This window comes from Spermophilus citellus, assembly GCF_964194105.1.
Source record: "Spermophilus citellus genome assembly, chromosome: 6".
NCBI lineage: Eukaryota > Metazoa > Chordata > Mammalia > Rodentia > Sciuridae > Spermophilus > Spermophilus citellus.
The window spans coordinates 22,555,613-22,578,684 of NC_138187.1; the positions used below are offsets into that span (position 1 = coordinate 22,555,613).

Genomic DNA, 23,072 nt, shown 5'->3' on the forward strand with positions numbered 1-23,072 from the left:
CAAATGTGTTGGATACCATGAGCCATAACTAGGGTAGGGCTCATCCTCACAATAATTGGGGATGGAGAACCTATAGTAGTTCCCAGGGAAGGGAGGAAAAGGGGCAAAAGTAGAATGGGAAGGTCTTCGTTCTTCCTGCCTTATCTCTGCCTGGGGTCCAGTCCATCTGATTGGCAGTCACTTCCTATGAGGCCTTGGCCAACCTGCCATAGCAATTCACCTAAAGCAAAAATAAAGTTGCCTTTCCTATGTCCTGTTGTGGTCTAAGTGTCCTTGCTCCATGCTCCTGTCCTGGGCCCTGGGCCTTCATCTGGACTGCTCACAAGACCTTCTTTTCTGGAGACAGGAACCACGTGGCCCTCCACTCATCCACCTCTAGCTGGTGCTTCTCAGTCTTCCAGCCAGCTGTCTGTAATCCTGGGGAAAGGTCACAGGATGATGCTACGAATGGTGGGAGGAGAATCTGGGCTGACCCTTGGAAGGTGGGTAAGGAGAGGCACAGCCAGATGCAGACTCTATGCACTACTTGGGCTCCTCTGCTGGGGGAGGTTGAAATGAGGCTGAAACCTTATCTGGTTGCAGCAGAATTCAGAGACAGCACATGGAAAAGGGGCAGGATGGAGTAAGTACTGGATAAAAGGACATCATAAGTTAAGGTGAGCCCTCTTCTCTCCCCTGTTTCCTAAATTCCAACTGGGATTACACAGACATTCAACATCAACACAGCCTCAGAGACATCCTAACTTCCTTATCTTATCTTATTGATAGGGAAACTGATTCCCAGACTTAAGATTACAGAGAGAAGTCATGTCTTTTATGTCCCAGGTAAAAAGCATGGGGTAAGGATAGGCAAGCACCACAGGAGAGGGCTTTAGGGTCGAAGAAGCCACAGGGTCAATGTTACCTTTCAAGAACTTTGGGAACAGTTTGTTCAACACTTGATGTGTCTCTCTGATGATGACCCAGCTATCTTTCTCAGCACCTGGGGTGGGATGCAGAACCAGCTCTCATACCTTACCAGGACAGATGTTCCACCCCTCTCTGAGTCATCAGTAGTCTAGACCATGAGGTGCTTACCTGCCCGCACTCGGTTTCTTAGCTCTTCCAGCTCTTCAGGAAGTGGTCCATCTTCTTGAAGGGCTCCAAGTACCAGCCCATGTGTGGCAGCCCTTAGGATTGTCTCAGGGCCTGCCATCTGGCTCAGAACTACCTGTACTTGGTCTGGAGAGACCCAGGGGAAAGATGGGTATTAGGGAAGGGCCACCGACCCAAATGCCCTTAACCCTACACCACTTATGCTTCACCTGTGTTCCTCCAGAGGCCTTAACCAAATATGGAAGGCTCTCTTCCCACCCTTTCCCAATCTAACTACATCTCCTGTTGCTTCCCAATGGTCAAACTGAAATGCTCAATTCACAATGCAATTTCACAGCAGCCCACTGAAGTGGGTTTATTTTGCTAGTGAGGATTAACACCTTTTAACACACATATCAACATATCAGCAATCTCGAGGACTTGTTTCTCCAAGAGGTGACTCAGGATGGGAGAGAAGAATGATTCCCCAGGGATAGCCAAAGATCATAAACTTATTTCAGTGCGTGGCAATATACAAAGTGTTTTTATGTCATCACCTTATTTGACTTTCAGAAAAATGCTAAAGGTAATAAGGCAACTACTATGGCTCCATTTTACAGAGTGATAAAATTAATTTCATAAGGGCATGTAGTTATAAATTGAATGCATCAAAGTTTTAGTTTAGGGTGCCCTCAAAGACACAGGCTGTCTCTAAACTGTCCACAGAGGAGTAATGAAGGTGGGTTTAAGGCTAGGAGAATGTGGCACACTCACTTCGTGACTGGTTCCAGCAAAGGAGGTAGGGTTCTTGATGCCCCTCAACCAGCTGCTGCAGCTCAAAGACACTGGTGGAGAGAGGAATGCAGTGGGGGGAGGGGAAAGTGAAGGGAGGAGTCCTCATCTGGTCAAACTGTTAAGGGTGGGTCCTTCACATAACTGTCCATACTTTATCTGTCTTTCACTCACTTCCCATCTATTCCTTAGCCATAACCTATACACCCCAGATCCATCCTTCCTTTCTTTCTATATGAAATCACCCATTTTCCCACCAGCTTTCCTTCATTCAATAAACCGTATTTCTTTTATACACTATATTATATACCCTGCTGCTCTCAAGATCTCATGCTGACCCTCAAGGCTGTTCAGTGAAAATGAAAAACATAGAATAGCAAAGTGGAACCTGGTGAGGAGAGGCAATTCCATGTCTGGGAATTGTGGGAAGAAGCAGCATTGAGTGGGATACCTGGGCGACTCACCTGGAGATCAGGCGGTGCAATGGAACCCCCAGGGAAAGAGACAGAGATGGCCAGAAACCTGTGGGAAGCTGGAGTCAGTATTCCCAGGCATGGGGAGAGGCTGGGAAACACTGGTTTTGAGACCAAAGGGTTGGGTCACCTGTCCACAATGGCTCCATCTGATTGGCTGAAGTGGGGTCAAGTACCTCTCCCCTCTGAAGGAAGTGCTTCAGGACCAGCTGAAGCCGGCTTTCATTCAAAGTCTCTATGACAAGGGCACGGACTGCCCGGTAGTTGGCATAGATGTGAAGAGTAGTGAGGAGGAAGAAACATCCAAGGCTGAGGCTGGGGCAACAGAGTGAAAAGGCCAATGGGGGTAGAGACCCAGTTGGGCATCTGCTCCCCAGTCTTGCTCCTGGCTTACCTAGGGCAATCTGACACCAGAGGAAGCATCAAGAGGCTGACCAGGAGCCCTGCTAGGTTCACCAGCGTCTCCTGGAAAATGGCAGAGGTGTCAGGAGTTGGAAGGCTCCCATCCAGGCCAGACTTCCAGTTTTAAGTAACTTTCACTGCATGCCTTCCTACTCTGACGGGGGTACTGAGTAAATTTCTAACATTTTTGGTGAGTGAATCTGGACAGCTACTACTCTGCCCATGTACATTCAATACCCTTAGAACTGCCCTGGAACATGTCTTCTTTGTTTGCAAGTCATCCATACTTAGGCACTCCCTGCTGTGTGAAGAACTACTTTTAAATAGTCATTTAAAAAGGCAAATGACTCTCAAATTTCTTGGTATGCAATAACTGACAAATCTGCAAAAGGGTCAGGAAACCACACAGCAGGAAAGGAACAAAAGGGCCCAAACCTCTTCCCTTGTGAACTCATGGTATCAGAATATGCTGATGGCCAGATGGAGGATACCATATGTGAAAAGATCCCAGACTGCCTGACTCCAAATCATCATGAGGGAGGAGGAGGAGTCTGGATTGGTGTTCCTGACTAGCTGGGGTTCCAGGGAGAGTTGATCCTGGCACAAAGGGTGCAGAAGCTGGAGGGCTCTTTTTATCTAGCCTTCCTGGTAAGGTGTGGGCTGTGGAATGAAGGGTGTGCATGGGGGATCAGGGCCCTTGGAGTACAGGAACAGAGGAAACTCCTCTTTTATAGGCAAAACAGTCATTTCTAGTAGCTACATGGAGTGGCAACAAAACAACATCATCAGAAATCAGGGTCTGCTGTGGACCTACAATGTGGTGCATGTTGCCCGTGTGTATTACTGCTTCACTGAGGAAGCCCTAGAACCTTGGAAAAAAATTGCTTGGGATGAGGCAGGGCTGGGAGCCAGTGAGAGACCAGGTCAAGAAGCTGGGTGATCCTAAAGAGAAGGGCCCAGTATTTATTTTTTCCACTTTTAACAACCTTGTAGAATTAGAACTGGAAGAGACCCTACAGAAGAACTAGTTCAACCATTTCTTGAGAGAAAGGACTTGCCTAGGGGCACTTACATGGATTGGACCTCTATATTCTTTACTTCCTCATCTGTACAATGGTCCTAATGAATATTTACTACAAAATAACACTAAGGATTTAAGGAGTTTTTAGAAAGGAAATACTTGGCATGTGATTAGGCTTTAAACATGTTAGTTTGTGTTAGTATTATTGAACAAAACAATATGGGAGAAGGCAGGAAAGTAGGACTGGATAGAAAAGAAGTTCTTAAATTGCTTCAGTGTCAAAAGAAAACCACCTCACATCTCTGGAGCCTCCCTGGGCCTTATTTTTGTCATCTGTTAAGACAGGGATAATAATAGTATCTACCTTAGAGGGTGTTTGGGGAAAATCTAATACCTACAGGATTCAGTTTTAAGAATGTCCCTATCCCCCTTCTCCAGGCTTCGTTGGTCAGGGCCTGCCAAACTGCTAAGTGGAGGTCTCTGGTTTGTGATCCTAACAGCCCCATGTTGAGTACATTTTGACTTGCCAAGTGTCTTTGTATGCTGGACCTCCTGTCATCAGAACATCCAGCTCCCGAGGTGGGATATGGCCTAGAAAGCAAGGGTGAGGGCTCACTCTTAGTCATAAAGGCAATGGGCAAGGGCTGAGATCAGTTTGGCTTTGTTGACACCAGAGTGGTGTCCTCAGACCTGTGTGTGTGTGTATGTGTATGTGTGTGTGTGTATCCTGACAGTCACAGTAGCAACACTTCCTCGGTGTCTTCCATCTCTTCCCTTCCCAGGGGCACTCAGGTACTTCTCTCCATACTCCCAACTTGTGCTCTGGTCTGACCTCTCCCCTGCCCTCCCCAGTCCCTCCAATCCTGATTGCTTACCTGGCTGCTATCCTTGGCTGATACATCGGCCATGTTGTTTCTCCGAGCCTGGTGCACAGTCAGTGCAGCTCGAGTGGCCCCACCAGCCACACTCACAATGCACTGGGTGGGGAAAGGAAAGAATGAAGGTCACCCTTTCTGTGGGTAAACCAAGTAAATGACTCATACCAGTTTGAGAAAACAAGTCCTGAAGTGACCCCCCAGCAAAGCACTGAAGGCTGCCCTGGTATCCAGTTCTCACCCTGCACTCTTCCTAGGTACACCTTTCCTGTACTATTCTAGGAGAAAACTAAAGTCCTGCCTGCCAATATCTCCCTGTGAACCTGGCCCCAGGAACCTCAATTTCCTTCTTCAAGATGGAAGCTTAAAGATCATTCTTGGCTCAGATATTCCCCAACCTCTAACTCCTACTTTGGCTACATCCTCCATCTTGCTAAGCAACCAAGACAAGTCTGGTTTCCAACTTTATGCCTGCCTGTAACATCTCAACTCTTTCTGTCCCAGTTAAGCCCTCTTTAGTCTTTCAGGATAATTCAAAACCTACACTGGAGGCCCTGACCTCTCATCACCTTCATTCACTTTATGTTTATATTCACTATATATTTAGCTCCTTTTAGATGCCACACAGTAAATGTTCAATAGATTTTTTTAATATATATATTTTTAGTTGTAGGTGGACACAATACCTTTATTTTATTTTATGTGGTGCTGAGGATAGAACCCAGTGCCTCACATGTGCTAGGTGAGCACTCTACCACTGAGCCACAACCCCAGCGCTCAATAGATATTTTACTCAAAGAATGGAAAATGGCCAGGAAGCTTGTCTCCAAATGTTGATAGAAGACTAGTACTTACCCTCAGCTTAGAGCTCCCTCAACAGTGGTTCTGAACCTGCCTTGGACTGATTTCTGAGTAGGGCTATCTGGCTAGAGACAGATCAGAAAACTTGGCTGGGTCTGAGTAGAAACATCTTAACTTTCTATTCTTTTAGAAATACCTTGAGCACAGGCCCAGATGAGCCCACACAGAGCCCTACCAAGGCAGATGGATCTTGGGCAAAGGGGTGCCCTAGAGGTGGATACCTTGGCCAGGTTGCTGGTGCTGACGGTCATGGTGAAACAGATTGGGTAAATAGGAGCCATAATCTCGAGGAACATGGCTAAATCGTTGAGAATGTCAGCAAAAAGCCTGGTGGAAGGATCAGAGGTTAGAAGTCACAGACAAGAGACCTTCATAGTAGAAGACGACTCCTCCTCTCTGTCCCAGTCCTTTCCTCACCTCCACTGCTTTGCATTACAGTCCAGTTTGCCCCTGCAGGGAATAAAATGTTGTTGCAATTTAAAATGAAGGAGAAAAAGGAGAAAAAACATCCTGTGGGCAGTGTGGGGAGTCCTAGGCCATGACAAGATCTAAAGAGTTCAGGGAAAACACATACCTCTAGCCACACATCTGTTCTCATATCTTGTCACTGCTGTCTAAAATGTGACCACTAAGTGGGAGAACCTTCAGGCAACTGTTTTCCCCTTACTAATCCATGACTTACCAAGGGAAAAATCTGTTTTGTGGCTGACCTCTAACCTTTGCCATCCTTTGAGTGAGGCTGGGTTCTTCACCTCTTTCCTTCCTGCTTCATTGAGGATATCCAGAAAAAAAGTCCATATATTTTAAACTGGTAAACACTAAATTCAGTATAATTCTGCATGTTACTGATATCTGATACAAATTCTCTTGGATCACATCCACAGTGGGTGGAGATGGGAGAAAGGCCAAGAAAAGAGCTGGGGTCTAACATACATAGAGGATATTTCTGTTATATGACACCACAGATGGCTACCTCTTCTGTCCTTGTGTCCCAGGCCTGTGCATAAACACCTGGATACCATGTCTCTAAAATCCCAGTGGCAGGAAATGCTGCAGCCCTCAGGCCAGTTCAGAATTTACAGCATTAGTCCCAAACCTTAATTTGAAATCTCCTGGAGGAAAAGGGAGAGCATTCTTGGGTAGGGTATACAGCAAGTACAGAGTGGAACTTCTGAATATATGTGCCTGACTGGGGGTTCTGCCCAATAAACCAGTTGATACCATTGAAAGAGTACATGCTTTGGGTTCAAATCCTATTTCACTAATACAGATCATATGGCTTAGGTAACAAGCCTCTTCTAGGCATGATTCACATCTTTAAAATGTACACATTCAATCCTACCCTATAAAGTTGTTATAAGGATTCGAGAAATATATACAGTGCTTATGGGACACAGTTGAGTCCTTATTATGTGCCATGGCACATTCAGACTATTGCATTGACCTTTGCAATCATCATTGAAGGTGACATTATTACTATCATGACTACCACAACTAGGGAGTATTGCTTTAGGTCTGCTGCCTAGGAAGAGAAACTCACCCCTTCCACCAGGCAAAGATGATACGGCCCAGCATGCCAGTTGAATCTGGGGGAGAAAGGCATTGGTAAGGAACAAGGAAGAGATTTAGGAGCTGCAGAGCCTGGCAGACTCTAGCATGGAACTGGCTAATTTACCCTGGGTCACACTGTCCTTAGGAGGTGCATGTAGTATGATAAGTTCTGAACAGACATAGCTGTCTGATGTGGTCAGAAGTGCCCAAGAGAACTATGTACACATGTACACTGAAAGACACAGACAAGAAATATTCTTTGCAGCATTGTTAAAAACAGCAAGAAACTGGGATACTGCAAATGCTCACTGAGAAAAGAATGTATAAATTCTGGTGTGTTCACTCAGTGGCATATGAATAATGCACAATGAACCCCAACTCCTCACATCAACATAGATGAATACTAGTATTAAAATCTTGCATGAAGCCTAGATAGCACAAGATAATTTTTCAGAGAATTTTAAAACTAAAACCACATAGTGCTTAGGAATATATATCTATTTGGTAAAACTCTTCAAAAGATCTGTTTATGGATTGTCGTGATTGTTTTTGTGACACAATGATTGAACTGAGTGGCTATGACTACACACCCTGAAATGGGTAAAATATTTATCACCTGGCTCTTTATAGAAAATATTTTTAATTCAGGTCATATCTTATACTGAGATAGCACCCATTAAGCTCAGCAAGGGGATCACAAGGAAGGAATGTTTGAGAACCAGATAACTGGGAGGTACTCACATGGTGGGCACTGGAAAGGACAGGTAGGATAGGCAGAGAACTCCAATTTGCTTGAGCTTGAGGTGATAGACCCTCAAGAGAAGGATCCAGGGAGAAAGGAAACTAGGTTGTGGGAATGAAGGTTAGGAGCATCCTAAAACATACAAAGGTGATGACATAGGCCAATCCTCCCCATTTGCCAATGAAAACAGATGTGCAGTAACTTCTGTTCTTGGGCACTGAGGTCTTTTAATGGACATGCTTCACAAACTATGGACTTGAGGGAGACTGTTAAGCACTCTGATGGACACCTGACATACCTACACCTATCAATTTTCACTCATCCTATAAACTTGGGAGGGATCATTCTCTTTCACAGACAAAGCCACTGAAATTCAGAGAAGACTTATGAACAAAATTGGGATATCTTTATAAGAAAAATTGAATTTCTAGCTTTTCTGGAAGACTTTGAGGACATGACTTATTTTCTGGAAGACTTTGAGGTCTTACTTCCCTTACTATCACAATCAGCTGGGGCTGAGCAGTGGCTACCTCATTCAGAGGATGCATGTATATAACCCATTCCCATCCAGCCTATTCTACTTCATTTCTGTCCCCTTTCTGACCCTGGAAGTAATACCCATCAAGATGGCTTTATAGGCTTCCTCTTTTCTGTCACTCACCTTATCCTCTTCCCTCAAGTACATTACATTCTAAATAAAATTCTCATTGTTCCATTTAAATTCTTATACTGGATCAACTTAGTGACTTAAAAAATGGCAAAACCACTTTTATTGGTTGAGAGGGAGGGGAGCCCACTGGGCCAGACTCCATTTATCTTTCCTTTGACTATACAGTCAACAAATTGTGTATTATCTTCCTCAGCCACTTAACACAAAGGGAGCCTACTCTACATTTCTTTGAGGCAGTTTGCAGGGCACCCATCAGCACCTGCAGGTTGGCATAAGGATGCATTAATAATATAATAATACCTCCCTTAATATGTGAAAGTCAATATTGTCCACCAGAAAAGGAAACTTAATTCCCACCTACTCTTCCTTATCTCACAATTAGCAGAGCTGTAAAATCTAGAAACGTCTGAGTCTAGTAGGAATCAGCTGTCTGCAAACTATATTTGACTCTACTCTAAAATACTAACTGGCACAGTGTGATAGTGAAGAGTGGAACACAGGCGTCAGTCAGCCTGGATCCAAATCCTGGCCCTAAGTGAACTTAGACAAGTTACTTAACTTTTATGTGCCTCAGTTTCTCCAACCTGAAAAATGAATAATGGTATCCAAGGCTGCTGCAGGGATTAAGACATATTTACATGTACATGGGCAAAACACCTGGCTTGCAGTAGGCTGTCAAAGTATTAGCTTCTAGTAGTAGTACTATTACTAATTATAACAATTAACCTCATTGCATGAGGTTTGTAGCTGAAAATGTTCACATCAAAAAATTACAAGGGAGTTTCTTATATGATCCTCTGCATACAAATTTCTTATGTTTGATGGAAACAAGCTCGTAAAATCCTAATTAAGAGGGCTTCTTTTAACATGAAAACAGATTGTAAAATAAGTGGATATTTTTTTCATACCTTCAAATTGTCTTATTTTTTATTAATAACTTATCTGAGTTGAAGACATACATAGGCAACATACTGAGGGATGAGACTGGGGTGCTAAGAAATGACATATTAAAAAAAAAAACAACAACTACTGACCCAAATTCCAACTGCTTTCCAAAAACTTAGCCAACAGGAGAGTAATGGAAAAGATTCAAATTCAGCAGGATATGGTAACATGAAAATAGACTCTGGAGGTAAATCACTTAGGTTCAAGTCCATGCCCCACCACTTGAACCTAAGTATTTAACTCCACTTAAATTGGATGTGAGCAGTGAGTTTCTCATCTATAAAATGGGGGTAATGGCTATATCTATGTCAGAGCTACTGTGAAAACCAAATCAGCATACAAAGACTGACAGTAAGCACTGTTAGCAGTAACTATCCTTGTTTTCATTAAACAAAGAGACAATCAGGACAACAAGCCAGATTACCATCACCTCTCCACTAGTATGCACTATCAGAGAAAGTTTTCCAGAGGTGACTCTTATCTGGACAGTTTGCTCAGCCTTATTAATAAGATATTAGCAGAAGCCTCCTGATTCTCCAAAAGATATAGAAAGGCTCACCAGAGGTGTGGTCAGACAGAAGCTAGGAGAGAATGCACTTCCCTTTAGATTTGATTTAAACATCCATTAGGAATAGAGGTGAGGGACAAAGGACAGTGGCCAATGTGTACTCCTGAAGAATGAGTGGTAGTTTCCCTTTTATTCTATACTTCACTTTGTAGGTGACACAGTACCAAACTATATCTTTTTTTCCCCCTCAGTGATTTTTTAAAAAATTGTACACACTCAGCAGATGGTCACTATAGTTACCACTTACAGCAGCATCTAGTATCTTAGAGGATACAGGATACCATTTATCCTTTCTAGAACCTTCTTTTACTCAGGACCAACTATATCCTTCTCCCCCCACGAACTAACCAATTTCCATAAAAAAATCAATCCTAGGCGGTTGGTTTTATTCAAAAAATTACATTTTCATGCAAATCTCTACAGAGACTTGGTGTAAAGGGGAGGGGGCAGTTAATTTGGGGATTTGGGATCCAAATGATTTAGGGACTCTGCAGTTTGTATGGGCAACTAGTGCAGGGGCCGGGCTGGTGTAATGGATGAAGGTATAAAACACTGTTCTAAGCACTGGGGATACTTGGCTTTTGTATGCTACCTGCAGCATACACATGTCAGAGCCCAGAGCTGGAGGTCCAAACACTGATCAAGTGGGAAAGCAGGGCTGGGTTTTGCAGTGGAGGAAAAGGAGGCCAAAGAAAAGGCATGGCTGAGAGCAACAGGTGAGGCTCCAGGGGTCCTGCTCACCTTTCACAAGCCAGGTGGCCGTGGCAGCTGAAACAGAGGCTTTTGCGTTCCCCACACCTATGCCCAGCAAGACTGCATGCGTGGCCAGGGAGCCGGACAGGCTGGAAGCAAAGGCCTGAGGAAGAAAAGAAGGGGAGTGAGAAGTGGTCGCAGGAGCAAGGCGGTCTACGTTCTATTATCGATTCTTCTTGGTGTATGGCCTAGTACATGTCATAGTTACTCTCTGGGATCCAGTCTCGCGTTTATTTATTTATTGGAATCAGGGATTGAACCCAGGCTTAACCAAAGAGCCACATCCTCAGTCCTTTTTTATATTTTATTTAGAGACACGGGCTCGCTAAGTTGCTTAGGCTGGCTTCAACTCGTGATCCTCTAGCCTCAGCGTCCAGAGCTGCTGGGATTACAGGTGTGCGCCAAGGCTCGGCCAGTCTCCCGTTTATAAATGAGCAGGGAGGTGGCCTGCTCCGTTCCCTAACCTCCAGTCATATGCCAACATCTGCCCCGGATGGCTGGGCTGACCTGCACGGAGTCCCATATCTGGTAAGGCAGATAATCGGGGCTGACGCTATCGGGGAAGCCTTGAGGCAGGAAAACGGCCTGCAGACCCGACAGAGGGAGTAAAGCGGCCCCAGGAGACCCCTCTCCGTCCGCTTCTCGTCCTCTGGGTTTCACCGAGAAGGCGGGGAACCTCCACCAGCGCCTTTCCTCCGCTTCCCATTGCAGGCTGCCGTCTGGCGCGGCGCGGCAGCCCCGTGCAGCTCCGGAGCCAAACTGTTCCGAGCACAGTGGGGTTTCAAGCCTCGCCACGTCAGCCATCTCTACCCTCTTGGTTGGAATCTTGCTAGAAGACAGGCCAGGCTACACTTCCGGCTCGGCTACGGCGGCTGCGGAGGGGCAACATTCTTTCGCTAATTGGCAGCGGGCTTCTGCAACCCTACTTGAATACTGCAGGATTGATCCGGATTTTTTTTTTTTTTTTGGGGGGGGGTGGGGGTGTCGGAGGCGAGGTAGCAAATTGTATTTGGACACAGAAGCAATGGGGGCTTTTGGCCTTGAAAGACATTTTCATTCTTTGTGACCTGAACTTTCACTTATGGGGAAAAGGAAAGAAGTCATCTCTAGGGAAACGGTTTTAATCGTTAGACTTTGTGGGGCTGCACAATTTTTAGCTGTGTGGCTTTGGGTTAATCAGTCTCTCTCTCTCTCTCTCTCTCTCTCTCTCTCTCTCTGCATCTTGAAGGATGTACAGGCTTCAGATTCAAATCCCTTCCAATTGATCTCCTTTGCTATGAGGGTAAGGACAATATTCTCTCTCTCTCTCTCTCTCTCTCTCTCTCTCTCTCTCTCTCTCTCTCTCTCTCTCGTCAGTTCTACCTAACTCACAGTAGATGCTAAAAGATACTTATGAATGAATGAATGCGTGAAGAGAAGAAATTTCACAAGATGATCCCTGAGGCCCTATTGAGCCACTCAGTTGCCCTACTCTCTTCTGGTGTCCCTGTGTAACTCAGGGAAAACCTAAATAAGCCCCTTAGCTTTACTTGCTTTTAGTTGTCCTTAAAAATAAAAAAGAAAATTTGGACGTCACAGTAGCTGAGCAATATATAATTAGTCTCCCACTAACTTTGCTGTAGATAACACTTTTAGACCTGTTGGTTATGATGATAACAGTTTTGCCTAGGTTATTCTTCAGGGACTTGAAGGCTGCTTTTGCTGAAGGCATTGACTCTTCACTTAGGCCTGCAGATATCCGACTGGCAACTAAAATAGGATGAAAAGGCTTGGCTTCTCTGCCTTCATACTGTATATCTCCTTGCTACCTTAACTTTTAGATTAGAATGTTTCTGCTCAACTCTGCATGTTGACATATTAATCATTTAAGAAATGTTTTATCTGGGACAATAATACAAGATTGATTTTATCTAAATTTACCTAATCTTTCTCTTTGTCTTTGAGACTTAAGACACCAAGGTAAGAGTAACTAAGATAATGTTGGGTTCCAGGCCACTGGAGCAGCACCTAGAAGTCTTTAGTCATCAGTTTTTCTTGAACAATGCTCCCCTTGCCCTGCTTTTCTTCCCTAGAAAGTCTTGCATACTTGAGTTCCGCAAGATGGTCTTGGTTAGAGATAGCCTCCCATTCTCTTGGGTTTGCTGGATTTCCAAATAAATCTCTTTCATTGTCCCAATAATTTGTCTTCAAGTCATTAGTCTTTTAGAGGGACTTTTCAAGTGAGTAGATGAACTTGCTTCAGTAACACATAGACTTGACTAGAAATTTTCTGCCCTTCAGACATCCCTAAGACTAGGAGAATATTATTTCTGAAAGCCTCCTAAGGAGTTGAAGGGATGAAAAATATCAAGGGATTGCAACAATAGTGTCAGATAACAAGATAAACAGGAAGTTTTTGTGTGTTTATTTGGGGAGAAGGTCCATGAAATTGGGAGGAGAGTCCAAAGACAGAATATTTCTTTCCCTTCCAACTCATATTATATGCTCCCTTTTTTATCTTCTAATGCAGTGTCTTCTCCAAGAAGTAGAAATTTGCCAGGAGCATTCTCTTTGTTTTAAGTCAGAAAATAAAATATCCTGGTTCCTTAACCTGACATTCTTGGACTCCCCTCAATCCAGTTTGGTCCCAGTTGAAAATTCTCTCCCTAAAACTTCTGGTTCTCCCAAACTACCACCTTCTCATGGAAACCTTTCTACCACATCTCACCTTATCTGACACCTACATAGAGTCTCTCTGAGGCTGAGATAAACCCAAGTACTTAATTTTTTTTTAATTGAGTTTCCTGGTGAAAAATTGAAAGGTTATAAATACTTCATTAATTTTTAAATATTAATTTCTGTGAGTGTACCTAACTCTGAGACCAACTTCTATGAATGAATTCCATCCAAAGGCCTTACCTTGAATCTAGGTTCTGTTCCACTATGGTTGTACCTGTGAGATCTTAGACAAGTTACTCATTTTCTGCTCTTTAGTTTCTTCATTTCTACATGGGAACAATATTAGTGCTTACAACATATGGTTAAGATGAGGATTAAGTGAGTCACATGTGTAAAGCTCTTGAACTGTATATGGCACAAAGTACATACTATTTAAGCATTAGCCATTGTTTAAGTGTTTCAATGTGAGGCCCTTAGCTTCATATGAGGCAGGCCAAGTGACATTCATAATTAGTTTCATTGTATAATTTATTGTCTAAACCAGGACTTTTGAGAGTGTCATCAAAGAATTACTATTAGTAATTATGTTGATATAACAGGTCTAAAGTGGAGCTGTCCTGGGTTAACTGATATGGTCGCACTATTTATAGGATTTCTTCAGCTTTACTGACTATCAATGTCACATTGACCTATCCCTGCTCAGAGACCATGGCAGTCCTTATTCATTGTAATACCTGTTTGGCCCTTAAAATGCTGCCTTGAGCCACTTTGTATTTCATTTTATTAGTTATCTCTGTCATGTCCCAGGTGGACTTTAAGTCTTTGAGGACAAGGACTTATCATACACCTCCCCTGACCCAAGGGTGCAGATTAGTGACTTGAAAAAGAAATAATTTCACTTCCTTTACCTTTTGGTAGCCTGCCCCTAACTCCTAGCACCAAGTAGTATGTTATGCCCTGGGCAGAATAGTCCAAACTCCTCATATTATTGGTTTTACTCTCATTGATCTCCCCAATTCTACTCCTCTCTCTCTCTCTCTCTCTCTCTCTCTCTCTCTCTCTATATATATATATATATATATATATATATATATATATATTCCAAAGACCTCATAACTTATAATTCCCTTGCTTAAAATCTTTCAGTGGCTTTTCATTATTTTTAAGGAAGGAGATTTCGGTATTGAAGCTCTTCAATGACTTTTCTTCACATTTGAAAATAAACCCAAACTTCTTGGGATGGCCCATAAAACTTTGTAGATTGGGTCCTGCCTTATCTCTCACAGTTTGCCCCTTATAATTCATTCCTTCAAGTCCCCAACTAGAGGTAAGCTCCAAGAAGACAGGAACTTTATCTTTGGTGTCAATATATTTTGTTGCCTCATATCAGTGCCTGGCACAAGGTAGATGCCAAATATCTACTTGTGGAATGAATGAATGAATTTTTTTCCAATAATTCTTATAAAATAGACATATTATTATTTTATTCTTCCTTCACAGAATAAAATCTGACACATATATTTAAAGTGAATTCATCAACATCACAGAGCTGAAAAGTGGCAAAACCATTCATTTATTCATTCAACAAATATTTAGTGAACAGCTATTAATCTGTTAGGAAATGAAGCAGGATTCAAACCTGAAATGAACAATTTTTAAAATACCCTCCTTTACTTTCTTATATTACATTAATTTTAAGAATTAAAAAAAATTTTAAAGATTTTTTTAGATGTTAATGGACCTTTGTTTTATTAATTTATTTATATATGCTGCTGAGGATTGAACCCAGTGCCTCACACATGCTAAGCAAGTGCTCTACCACTAAGCCACAAACCCAGCCCCTAAAAAAACAGATAATTTTTCTGCTATAAAATAATTCAAATAATACTAAGAGGTAAGGTCAAATTCTCCCTTGCAAGAATTCCTCTTTCCATTTTCCCAGCCAATAACAGTCCCTCTCTAGAAGTTAACAGTCTATCATTATACACATAAATAGTTTTGAAATTAATTCCTACTCCAGTATCCTGGCCTGGTTTAATTTATTCAAACTATAGTTCATTTAACATTGTCTTAAAGATATTTCATATTAGCACATATGTATCTACACTTTTTTATTTTATTTTTTATTTTTTGGGGGACAGGGGAATTGACCTCAAGGACACTTAATCATAAGCCACACCCCCAGCCCTTTTTATTTTGGGACAGGGTCTCTCTAAGTTGCTTAGGGCCTTAATAATTTGCCGAGTCTGGTCTCGAACTTGCAATCCTCTTTCTTTCAAGATTCTCTCTATTGATAAAATTTTATATTATTTCTACCTTTTCATCTGTACAAACTGGGATGGCAAATTCCTTGTACAAGCATATCTATGTGTTATAAAAGTAGAGTCCAAGGTAGAATCCAAAGCAGAATCATTGGGTTGAAACACATATGTATTTTAATTCAAAGAATTGTAAAATTATCCTTTAAAAAGTTTTACCAATTTATACTCCTTCTAAAAGTATATGAAGTTGCTTGTCATAATCAAGATGTTTGTGTGTGTGTGTGTGTAAAAAGGGCAATCAGCCACTTCTGCATTTTAATTCTCACACTTTATTCTGACTCCATGTAACCAAATTTGCTTTCTTCCATTACAGATTAATATTGCCTATTCTAGAACTGCATACAAATAGAATTATAGTGTGCTATATGTAGTTTTATAGCTGTCATCTTTGGTCAGCATGTTTATGAGATTCATTCATATTATCATATTATCAAACATTAGTCTATTCTTTTAAAAAATTGCTGAGGAGTATTCCATTGCATGAATATACTGCAATTTGTATAGCCATTCTTTGGTTTGTGAATATTTAGATTGTGTCCAATTTAGGTCAATGATGAATAAAGGTGCTATGAACACCTGCATTTGCATTTAAGAATTTTGTAGACATGTATATTCATTTATCATGGATAAAATACCTATGAGGGTATTGCTGGGTCATGTGGTAAGTGTCATGTGTATCATGGATAAAATACCTATGAGGGTATTGCTGGGTCATGTGGTAAGTGAACTTTTTAAAGGAAATTGCCAAATGGGAATGGTGGTAACTATAAAAGAGTAACACAAAGGAGTTTTTTTTTTTTTGGAGGGAGTGATGGAAATGTTCTGTATCTTATTATGGTAGTAATTATGTGAATTAATATGTGTGTTGAAATTAATGAACTAAACCAGAAGGCACGTGGTTTTGCTGTATGCTGTTTTTCAAAGTGATAGTACCATTTTACACTCCCAACAGTAATGTATGATAATTCTAAATTGTTCCACAACCTCACCAACACTTAGCCAGTCTTTTTAATTTTAGTCATTGAAAGGGGCATGAAGTGATAACACATTGTGGCTTTAATTTGCATTTTCCTGATGAGTAATGATACTGAACATCTTTTTCATTTGATTATTATCTTTTTGTATATTTTCTTTATGACATGTGTTCTAATATTTTGACTATTTGAAAGATTGGGTTATTTGTTTTATTATTGAACTGTCAGTTTGTTATTGTTTCTATATATATGTATTTTGTTAAGTTGTAGTGTAACTATTCCTCCTAGTGCTAAACATATTTTCTGCTCTAGATAAATGAAAACATATTCACACAAAAACTTGTACACAAATGTTTATAGAATTTCTATTCATATTTGCCAAAACTGCAAACAATTGAGATGTCCTTCAGTGGCTGAATAAATAAATTGTGGTGCATCCATACAACGTACACTCAGCAATGAAAAAGAACAACTTATAGGTACTTGTAACAATTTGGATGAACCTCAAAGTCATTATGCTAGGAGAAAGAAGTGGGTCTCAAAGGTTATGCATTTTTTTATGATTGATTCCATTGACATTACATCTTTAAAAAGACTGAACTGTAGTGATGGAGGATAGTGATGGAGGATGTTTAGTTATTGCCAGGTTCAGGAGTGGAATGGAGGTGACTACAAAGTGAAGGAGTATCACAAAGAAGTTTTTTGGGTGATGGAAATGTTCTATATCCTTATCGTGGTGACAGTGATGTGAATCTATATAAGTCTTAAAGTTAATAAACTGTACACCAAAAAGAAGTCAATATTGTTAAATGTTTATTAAGAAAATACTGTAATCAAAAAGCAAATTAACAAGTCACTATGAATATATAAGTGTCTATGAATGTTGTTTTTTAAGAAATATTTATGCATTTATTTATTTATTAGTTTTTACGTGGTGCTGAGGATTGAACCCAGTGCCTCACACATGCTAGGCAAGCACTCTACCACTAAGCTACAACAGCAGCCCCTGAATGTTGGTGTTTGAGTGGCAAAAACTACAACAGGAAATACATACATCCTTAATGCTGGTTACTTCTGTGTGGGCAGAAAAATGATCAAAATTTTCAGTGTACACATTTGTATTTCTTTGATTATTTTGATTAGTATGTAGTGATTTTGAAATTTGAAAATAATCTGTTAGAATGGAAAACATTAGGAAAAAATTTAAAAATAAGAAAAAGTATTTCTGCTTTATTGAATACTTGATGATATGTCTGAGAACAAGATAAATACATCTCCATTTTTGTGGAACATATCCTGATCCACATCTTTAGGATGGCTCATCTGCAAAATATGTCTAAAAGGATCCTCAAAATAAAGATAAATAGTACATGTTTGAAATAGTGCCTGGCACAAATGAATAAATGTAATGTAGCTGTTATTAGTATGTCATCTATAGATAGGGAGAAGGATTGCCCTCACACTGTATTGATGATGTAAAGGTGCTTGTCACGTAACAAGGGCTCAGTTAATGTTAGTTTCTTGAGTACTTGGATGGGATATTGGATATTGGGTTGAGGGGCAGAGGGCAAACATATGTTCCTGGTTTAGTTTTTGCAATTTTTGGGTCTCTTCGTTTATCTATTTTTCTTGGGCTGTCTATCTCTCTAACTTCAGGGAAGCCTCACCCTCCTTCTCCACCCTAGGCTGACCTATCACCCTCCCTCAGAACCTAGATATGTGGGGTTTTCTTCTGAAGTGAACACTTGACTTCATGCCTGCATCTAGCTCAGCACAAAGGACATAGGGACTCTGTTAGACTTGAAGGTGAGTCCAACTTGGGAAAAATGTGACTTCAGAGCAGAGCAAGATTTGAAAAGTTTTGGAAAGAAGGTGTACCTGTAAAGCACCAGAGACCTTTAAAGGCAGTGAGAGAACTGAGGGAAATAACCAAGGGTGAGGGAAAGGGATATTTAAATTCTACCTCTTTCTCTATACAGGCAGATGGCCCATCTTCAGTCTAATAAGGATCTCATTTCCACGGGAATGAAGGAATTTAATGTTCTGCTGAATCAGCAGGTAAGCCCAGGCACTGTTTCAAAGGACAGGCCTGAAATACGTGTGCTGGGGTGAGGACAGAGAAGGGAGAATAATTTGAAACTTGAGGGTGATGGTGGTTAATGGAATGAACTAAAGATAGGGAATATAAATCAAAGAGATGTGAGAGTTTGTGAGACTGGTCTGGTATTCCTGAATCACATTGCTGACCACATTCTTCCTTGCTAACTCTCTCTCTACTTTCCCCAGGTCTTTAATGATCCTCTTATTTCTGAAGAAGACATGGTGACTGTGGTGGATGACTGGGTGAACTTCTATGTCAACTATTACAAGCATCATATGAAAGGGGAGCAGCAAGAACAAGTTGGGGCTCTGCAGGAACTCCAGCAACAGTTGGACATTCTGGCAAAATCTTTTCTGGTTAAATATAAGGACTTCCTGAAATCCCATGAGCACCCAAACCATAAGCTTCCTTCCTTCTAACCCAGAGATCCAGGCCTTCATCTTCAAGAAGCCCTTAAATTCTGGCTTTGTAGATCATGTACTCAGGATGTGCTTCTTCATGATACCCCAATAAATACCAGTACTGGTTTTACTGGACTTCCTGGCTCTTTTTCCATTGTCTGGCCCTGGCTTATGAGGGCAGTTGGTTTCTTTTTCTTCAATCCTTCTTAGATATGATCTCGGAGACTTAATTTAGTAATAGAGGTTAGCAGGTTTAAGTAACCACTGGGCAATACTAAAATAGGCTGAACTAAGGGCCAGGAAGGCAGGGACTAAAGAGAAAGTGCTGGGATGAAGTGGGTAATAGAAAAAGGGAGATAAAAGCCTTCCAGAAATTATGGTCCAGTGATATGTTACTCTAGAAGAAAGCTGTTGCAAGTCTCCTTGGTTCAACCAGAGCCAGGTTTACTGCCACGATTATTCAATCACCTGCCCTTAGCTCCTACTTGAACAATATTCTAGGATTTTCTGATTCCAAGGCTACTACAGAATACCTTTGGGGGTACTCCCCGAAGTATCTCAGGAATTCAGAGTTAGAAAGGATATTGGGAACCATTCAATACGTCTGGTATATTTCAGATGGCCAAATCTTTACCCTTTGGCTCCACCATCCTTCAGACCCAGATCCCAGGACAGGGAAAAATCAGAAGCCAGCCGTTCCCACTGCTTAAGCCGTCTCTGTCACTTTCCTCTTTTCTCTCAGACCTCCTGACTACTATTAGAGCTCTGGGGTGAAACCACAATAGGGTCAGGGTCATTACTTTTGAAAAACGAAATGAAAAAAAAAAAGTCACAAAACTATAAGTAAATAGATCAGTAAGGTACAGGGAAGGGAAAGGGGAGGGAGGATAGGAGGGAAAGGGAATTGGGAAGTACTGGGGACTGCATTAGAACAAATTATATTCCATGCTTTTATTATTATGTCAAAATGAATCCTAATGTTGTGTATAATTAAAAAGAATAAAAACAAAAACGAATACGAAATGAAGGTTTTAGATTGCAGAGCTAACTCGTCTGAAAGCCCCGAGGCCTTAGGGACTGCGCGGGGCAGAGGGGCGGGGCGAGGAGGCGGGTCACGTCAATCAGATCCCGCTTGGCGCCGCCTAGAGCTTTTCTGTGTTTCTTCTAGGGTGGGGAAAGTTTCAGGGCTGAGGCGTCGTTCTCCAGTTCCTGTCACTAGCAGGCTTTCTCGGATCTGTGCACCCCCATCTCTTTTTTTTTTCTTCTCCTTTGCAGTTTGGTTTATCCTGAACTAGACCTCAGTTCAGTGCCCCTAGTCATTCTTCCAAAGTGTGGATGTGTGGGGGCCTCAGACTCTGCCAGAAAATGCTCGCCTCCAATGGAAAGAGGCTGCCAACACCTCTGAGGTGGAGCCGGTGCCCTAGGCAGGGGCCAGTGCCTATCTTCTGTACCCCTCAGAAAAATCTCAGTCTGTTAACTGGGACCTGGTGCTCACTCACTGGGACAATAGTCAACATCCTCTCCTTTGGACTAGTGTGCATGAGTGGAAGAAAGTGATGGAGAAACTACATGAAAAAAGTTATTGGAGTTATACTGTTGCTGTGTGCAGTGTAGCTGAAAGGAATAGTTGGAAGCTACTTTGGTTCAATTCGCAAAGATGCTCTTAAATTTAGAACTATCTAACCTTGGGAACTATTTAGATGACCATTCCTCAAGTGTTCAAAGAAAGATGACCAATTAACAGGCATGTGGTAAGAAATACTTTTTTAAAAAAATTATTATTTGAAAATATTTTGCTTGGGAATGAAATTTTGTATTTTATATTTCTTATAGTGACATATAGTGACATAAGTATAAGGTTTGGTACAAAAGATTCTTACAGCGGGTGGAAAATTCAACATCTAATTCCATTTCAACTGTTTGTAAGCTGTGTGAATTGGAGAAATTGCAAAAAAGTTTCTTTTTTGACAGAAAACCTTTTGATGACTCTGCATATTCTAGCATTCATATTATTTGTCTATTTAGAAGTCTATTTAGAAGTAAAATTTGGAAAATTTTGACTTTTCAGAAATGGTGGTATGAATCATCAGGATCTGATGATCCATGAGAATAAAAATAAAGTTACTGAAGCAGTGAATACCCTCAATCCATTATTATTTCTGAAAAATTAACCAGAAATAGCAAAAAGGATAATGCTTATTTTGTTTGACAGCAGTGCCTGAATCAATTCTAGAAATAATATTGTAAATAATAGGTGAATTATTATAGCCATAACCCTTCTTTATTCTTATTTTGATGTTGATTCTCACTTTAGGGCTGACCCTGAACTTGAACTCACTTTTAATTCTCCTTCAACTCTCACACCCTTCTTCCTACCTGCTCTTAACCCTGAACAGGATAGACACCTTACCCTCAATGATCCTGAACATGACAGACATTATTTTCAACCTCACACTGCTCCTCATGATGAACTAGACCCTAACTTTAATCCTGACTGTGATCCTGACACCTACCTGAATATTACCTTGACCTTTATCTCCGACCTTCATTATGTCCATGAGCATGACCCAGAACCTCACCCTAGCAAGGACACTACAAATAACTCATCTTGATTTCAGAACCTGACTCTGATCATGAATCTTATGCTCAACATAGCAACACCATAAACCCGAACATCAGCCTCATTCACCTTGTTGGTGATTTGAACTTTATCATGAACCTGACCCACACCTTGATACTTCCCTGACTCTCCCTCTCACCCAGTTACTGTTATGATTTGGATATAAGGTGTCCCCTGAAAAGCTCATATGTTAGGAAATGTAGGAATGTCTGTAATATCATCAGAAGATTAAACCACTTGTCGATTAATAATTTAAATGAGTTACTGGGATTGTAATTGTAGGTCAGTGGGATGTGGCTGGAGAAAGTAGGCCATTGGGGACATAGCCTTGGGGATTATATTTTGTCCCTGATTTTTTTTTCCTCTCTCTCTGCTTTCTGGCTGCTATGAGCTGGAAGCTTTCCTCTGCCACTTCCTTCCAGCCAAACATGGACGGAGACCCTCTGAAACTGCAAGTCCAAATACACTTTTCCTCCTCTAAATTGTTCTTGTTTTAGTCACAGTGACAAAAATCTGATGAACACACTTACCTTTCACTCAGGCCCTCAACCTGACCCTGATACCAACTCATATGCTCACTCACTTTCATGGATGTCCCTTACACTGAACATAATTCTAACTTTGACTTTAACACTGACCCTTCCAAAGAAAATCCACCAGACTATGACCCTGGCTGTGACTCTTATCCTGGTTCTTACCCTTCTCCTTATTCTGACTTAACTGACCCTAACTCTGTTTTTTATACTCTTGTACCTCACTATGTTACAATCCTGATCCTAATCTGACCTTAACTCTGACTTACCCTGACCACAAACTCTGATTCTGACCACAAAGCTCATTTTAACCTTGATTCTAATTCTTATCCTCACCCTGACCTTGGAAACTGTATCACCCTGATTCTGACACTGAACACTATTATTTTAAAAAACTTATTTTTTATAACAAAAATTTAAAAGTATCATATACAAAATATTTTGAAATATGTATACATTGTGGAATGGATAAATGAAGCTAACTACCAGATGTATTACCTCACACATAATTTTTTTGTGGTATGAATATTTAAAATCTACTCTCAGCAATTTCCAGAATACACTACATAGTTGTTAACTATAGTCATTATGATGCATATCATAGATCTCTTAAACTTATTCCTTTGGTCTAACTGGGATTTTATGTCCTTTGACCTACATTTCACCAATAACCACCCTCTCTCACCCAGATTCTGGTAACTAGCATTTTACTCTCTGCTTCTGTGAGTTTGAATTTT

General features: G+C 41.2%; 2 protein-coding genes across 10 annotated transcripts; one reads left to right on the forward strand and one right to left on the reverse strand.

Annotated features, from left to right (window-relative positions):
• Positions 1-8: 8 nt before the first annotated feature.
• Positions 9-11,912, reverse strand: RUSF1 (RUS family member 1). Of its 2 annotated transcripts, none has more exons than XM_081297776.1 (13): positions 11,235-11,912; positions 10,716-10,830; positions 7,039-7,084; positions 5,916-5,948; positions 5,720-5,825; positions 4,638-4,739; positions 2,734-2,804; positions 2,470-2,654; positions 2,331-2,388; positions 1,849-1,919; positions 1,078-1,221; positions 905-982; positions 9-441 (listed from the first exon to the last, which is right to left on the reverse strand). In XM_081297776.1, exons 1-13 carry the CDS (start codon positions 11,529-11,531, stop codon positions 320-322), a joined length of 1,428 nt encoding a protein of 475 aa, XP_081153902.1. In that variant the 5' UTR covers positions 11,532-11,912; the 3' UTR covers positions 9-319. The 2 variants fall into 2 exon arrangements, with proteins under 2 accessions (XP_081153902.1, XP_081153903.1); XM_081297777.1 differs by having other exon boundaries at positions 12-417.
• AHSP (alpha hemoglobin stabilizing protein) lies at positions 10,841-19,312 on the forward strand. Of its 8 annotated transcripts, none has more exons than XM_081297783.1 (4): positions 10,841-11,255; positions 18,337-18,486; positions 18,660-18,738; positions 18,967-19,312. In XM_081297783.1, the coding sequence occupies exons 3-4, from the start codon at positions 18,664-18,666 to the stop codon at positions 19,198-19,200; spliced, it is 309 nt and encodes a 102-aa protein (XP_081153909.1). In that variant the 5' UTR covers positions 10,841-11,255; positions 18,337-18,486; positions 18,660-18,663; the 3' UTR covers positions 19,201-19,312. The 8 variants fall into 8 exon arrangements, with proteins under 8 accessions (XP_081153909.1, XP_081153906.1, XP_081153911.1 ...); XM_081297780.1 differs by having other exon boundaries at positions 18,366-18,486; XM_081297785.1 differs by having other exon boundaries at positions 18,389-18,486.
• The last annotated feature ends 3,760 nt before the right edge of the window (positions 19,313-23,072 follow it).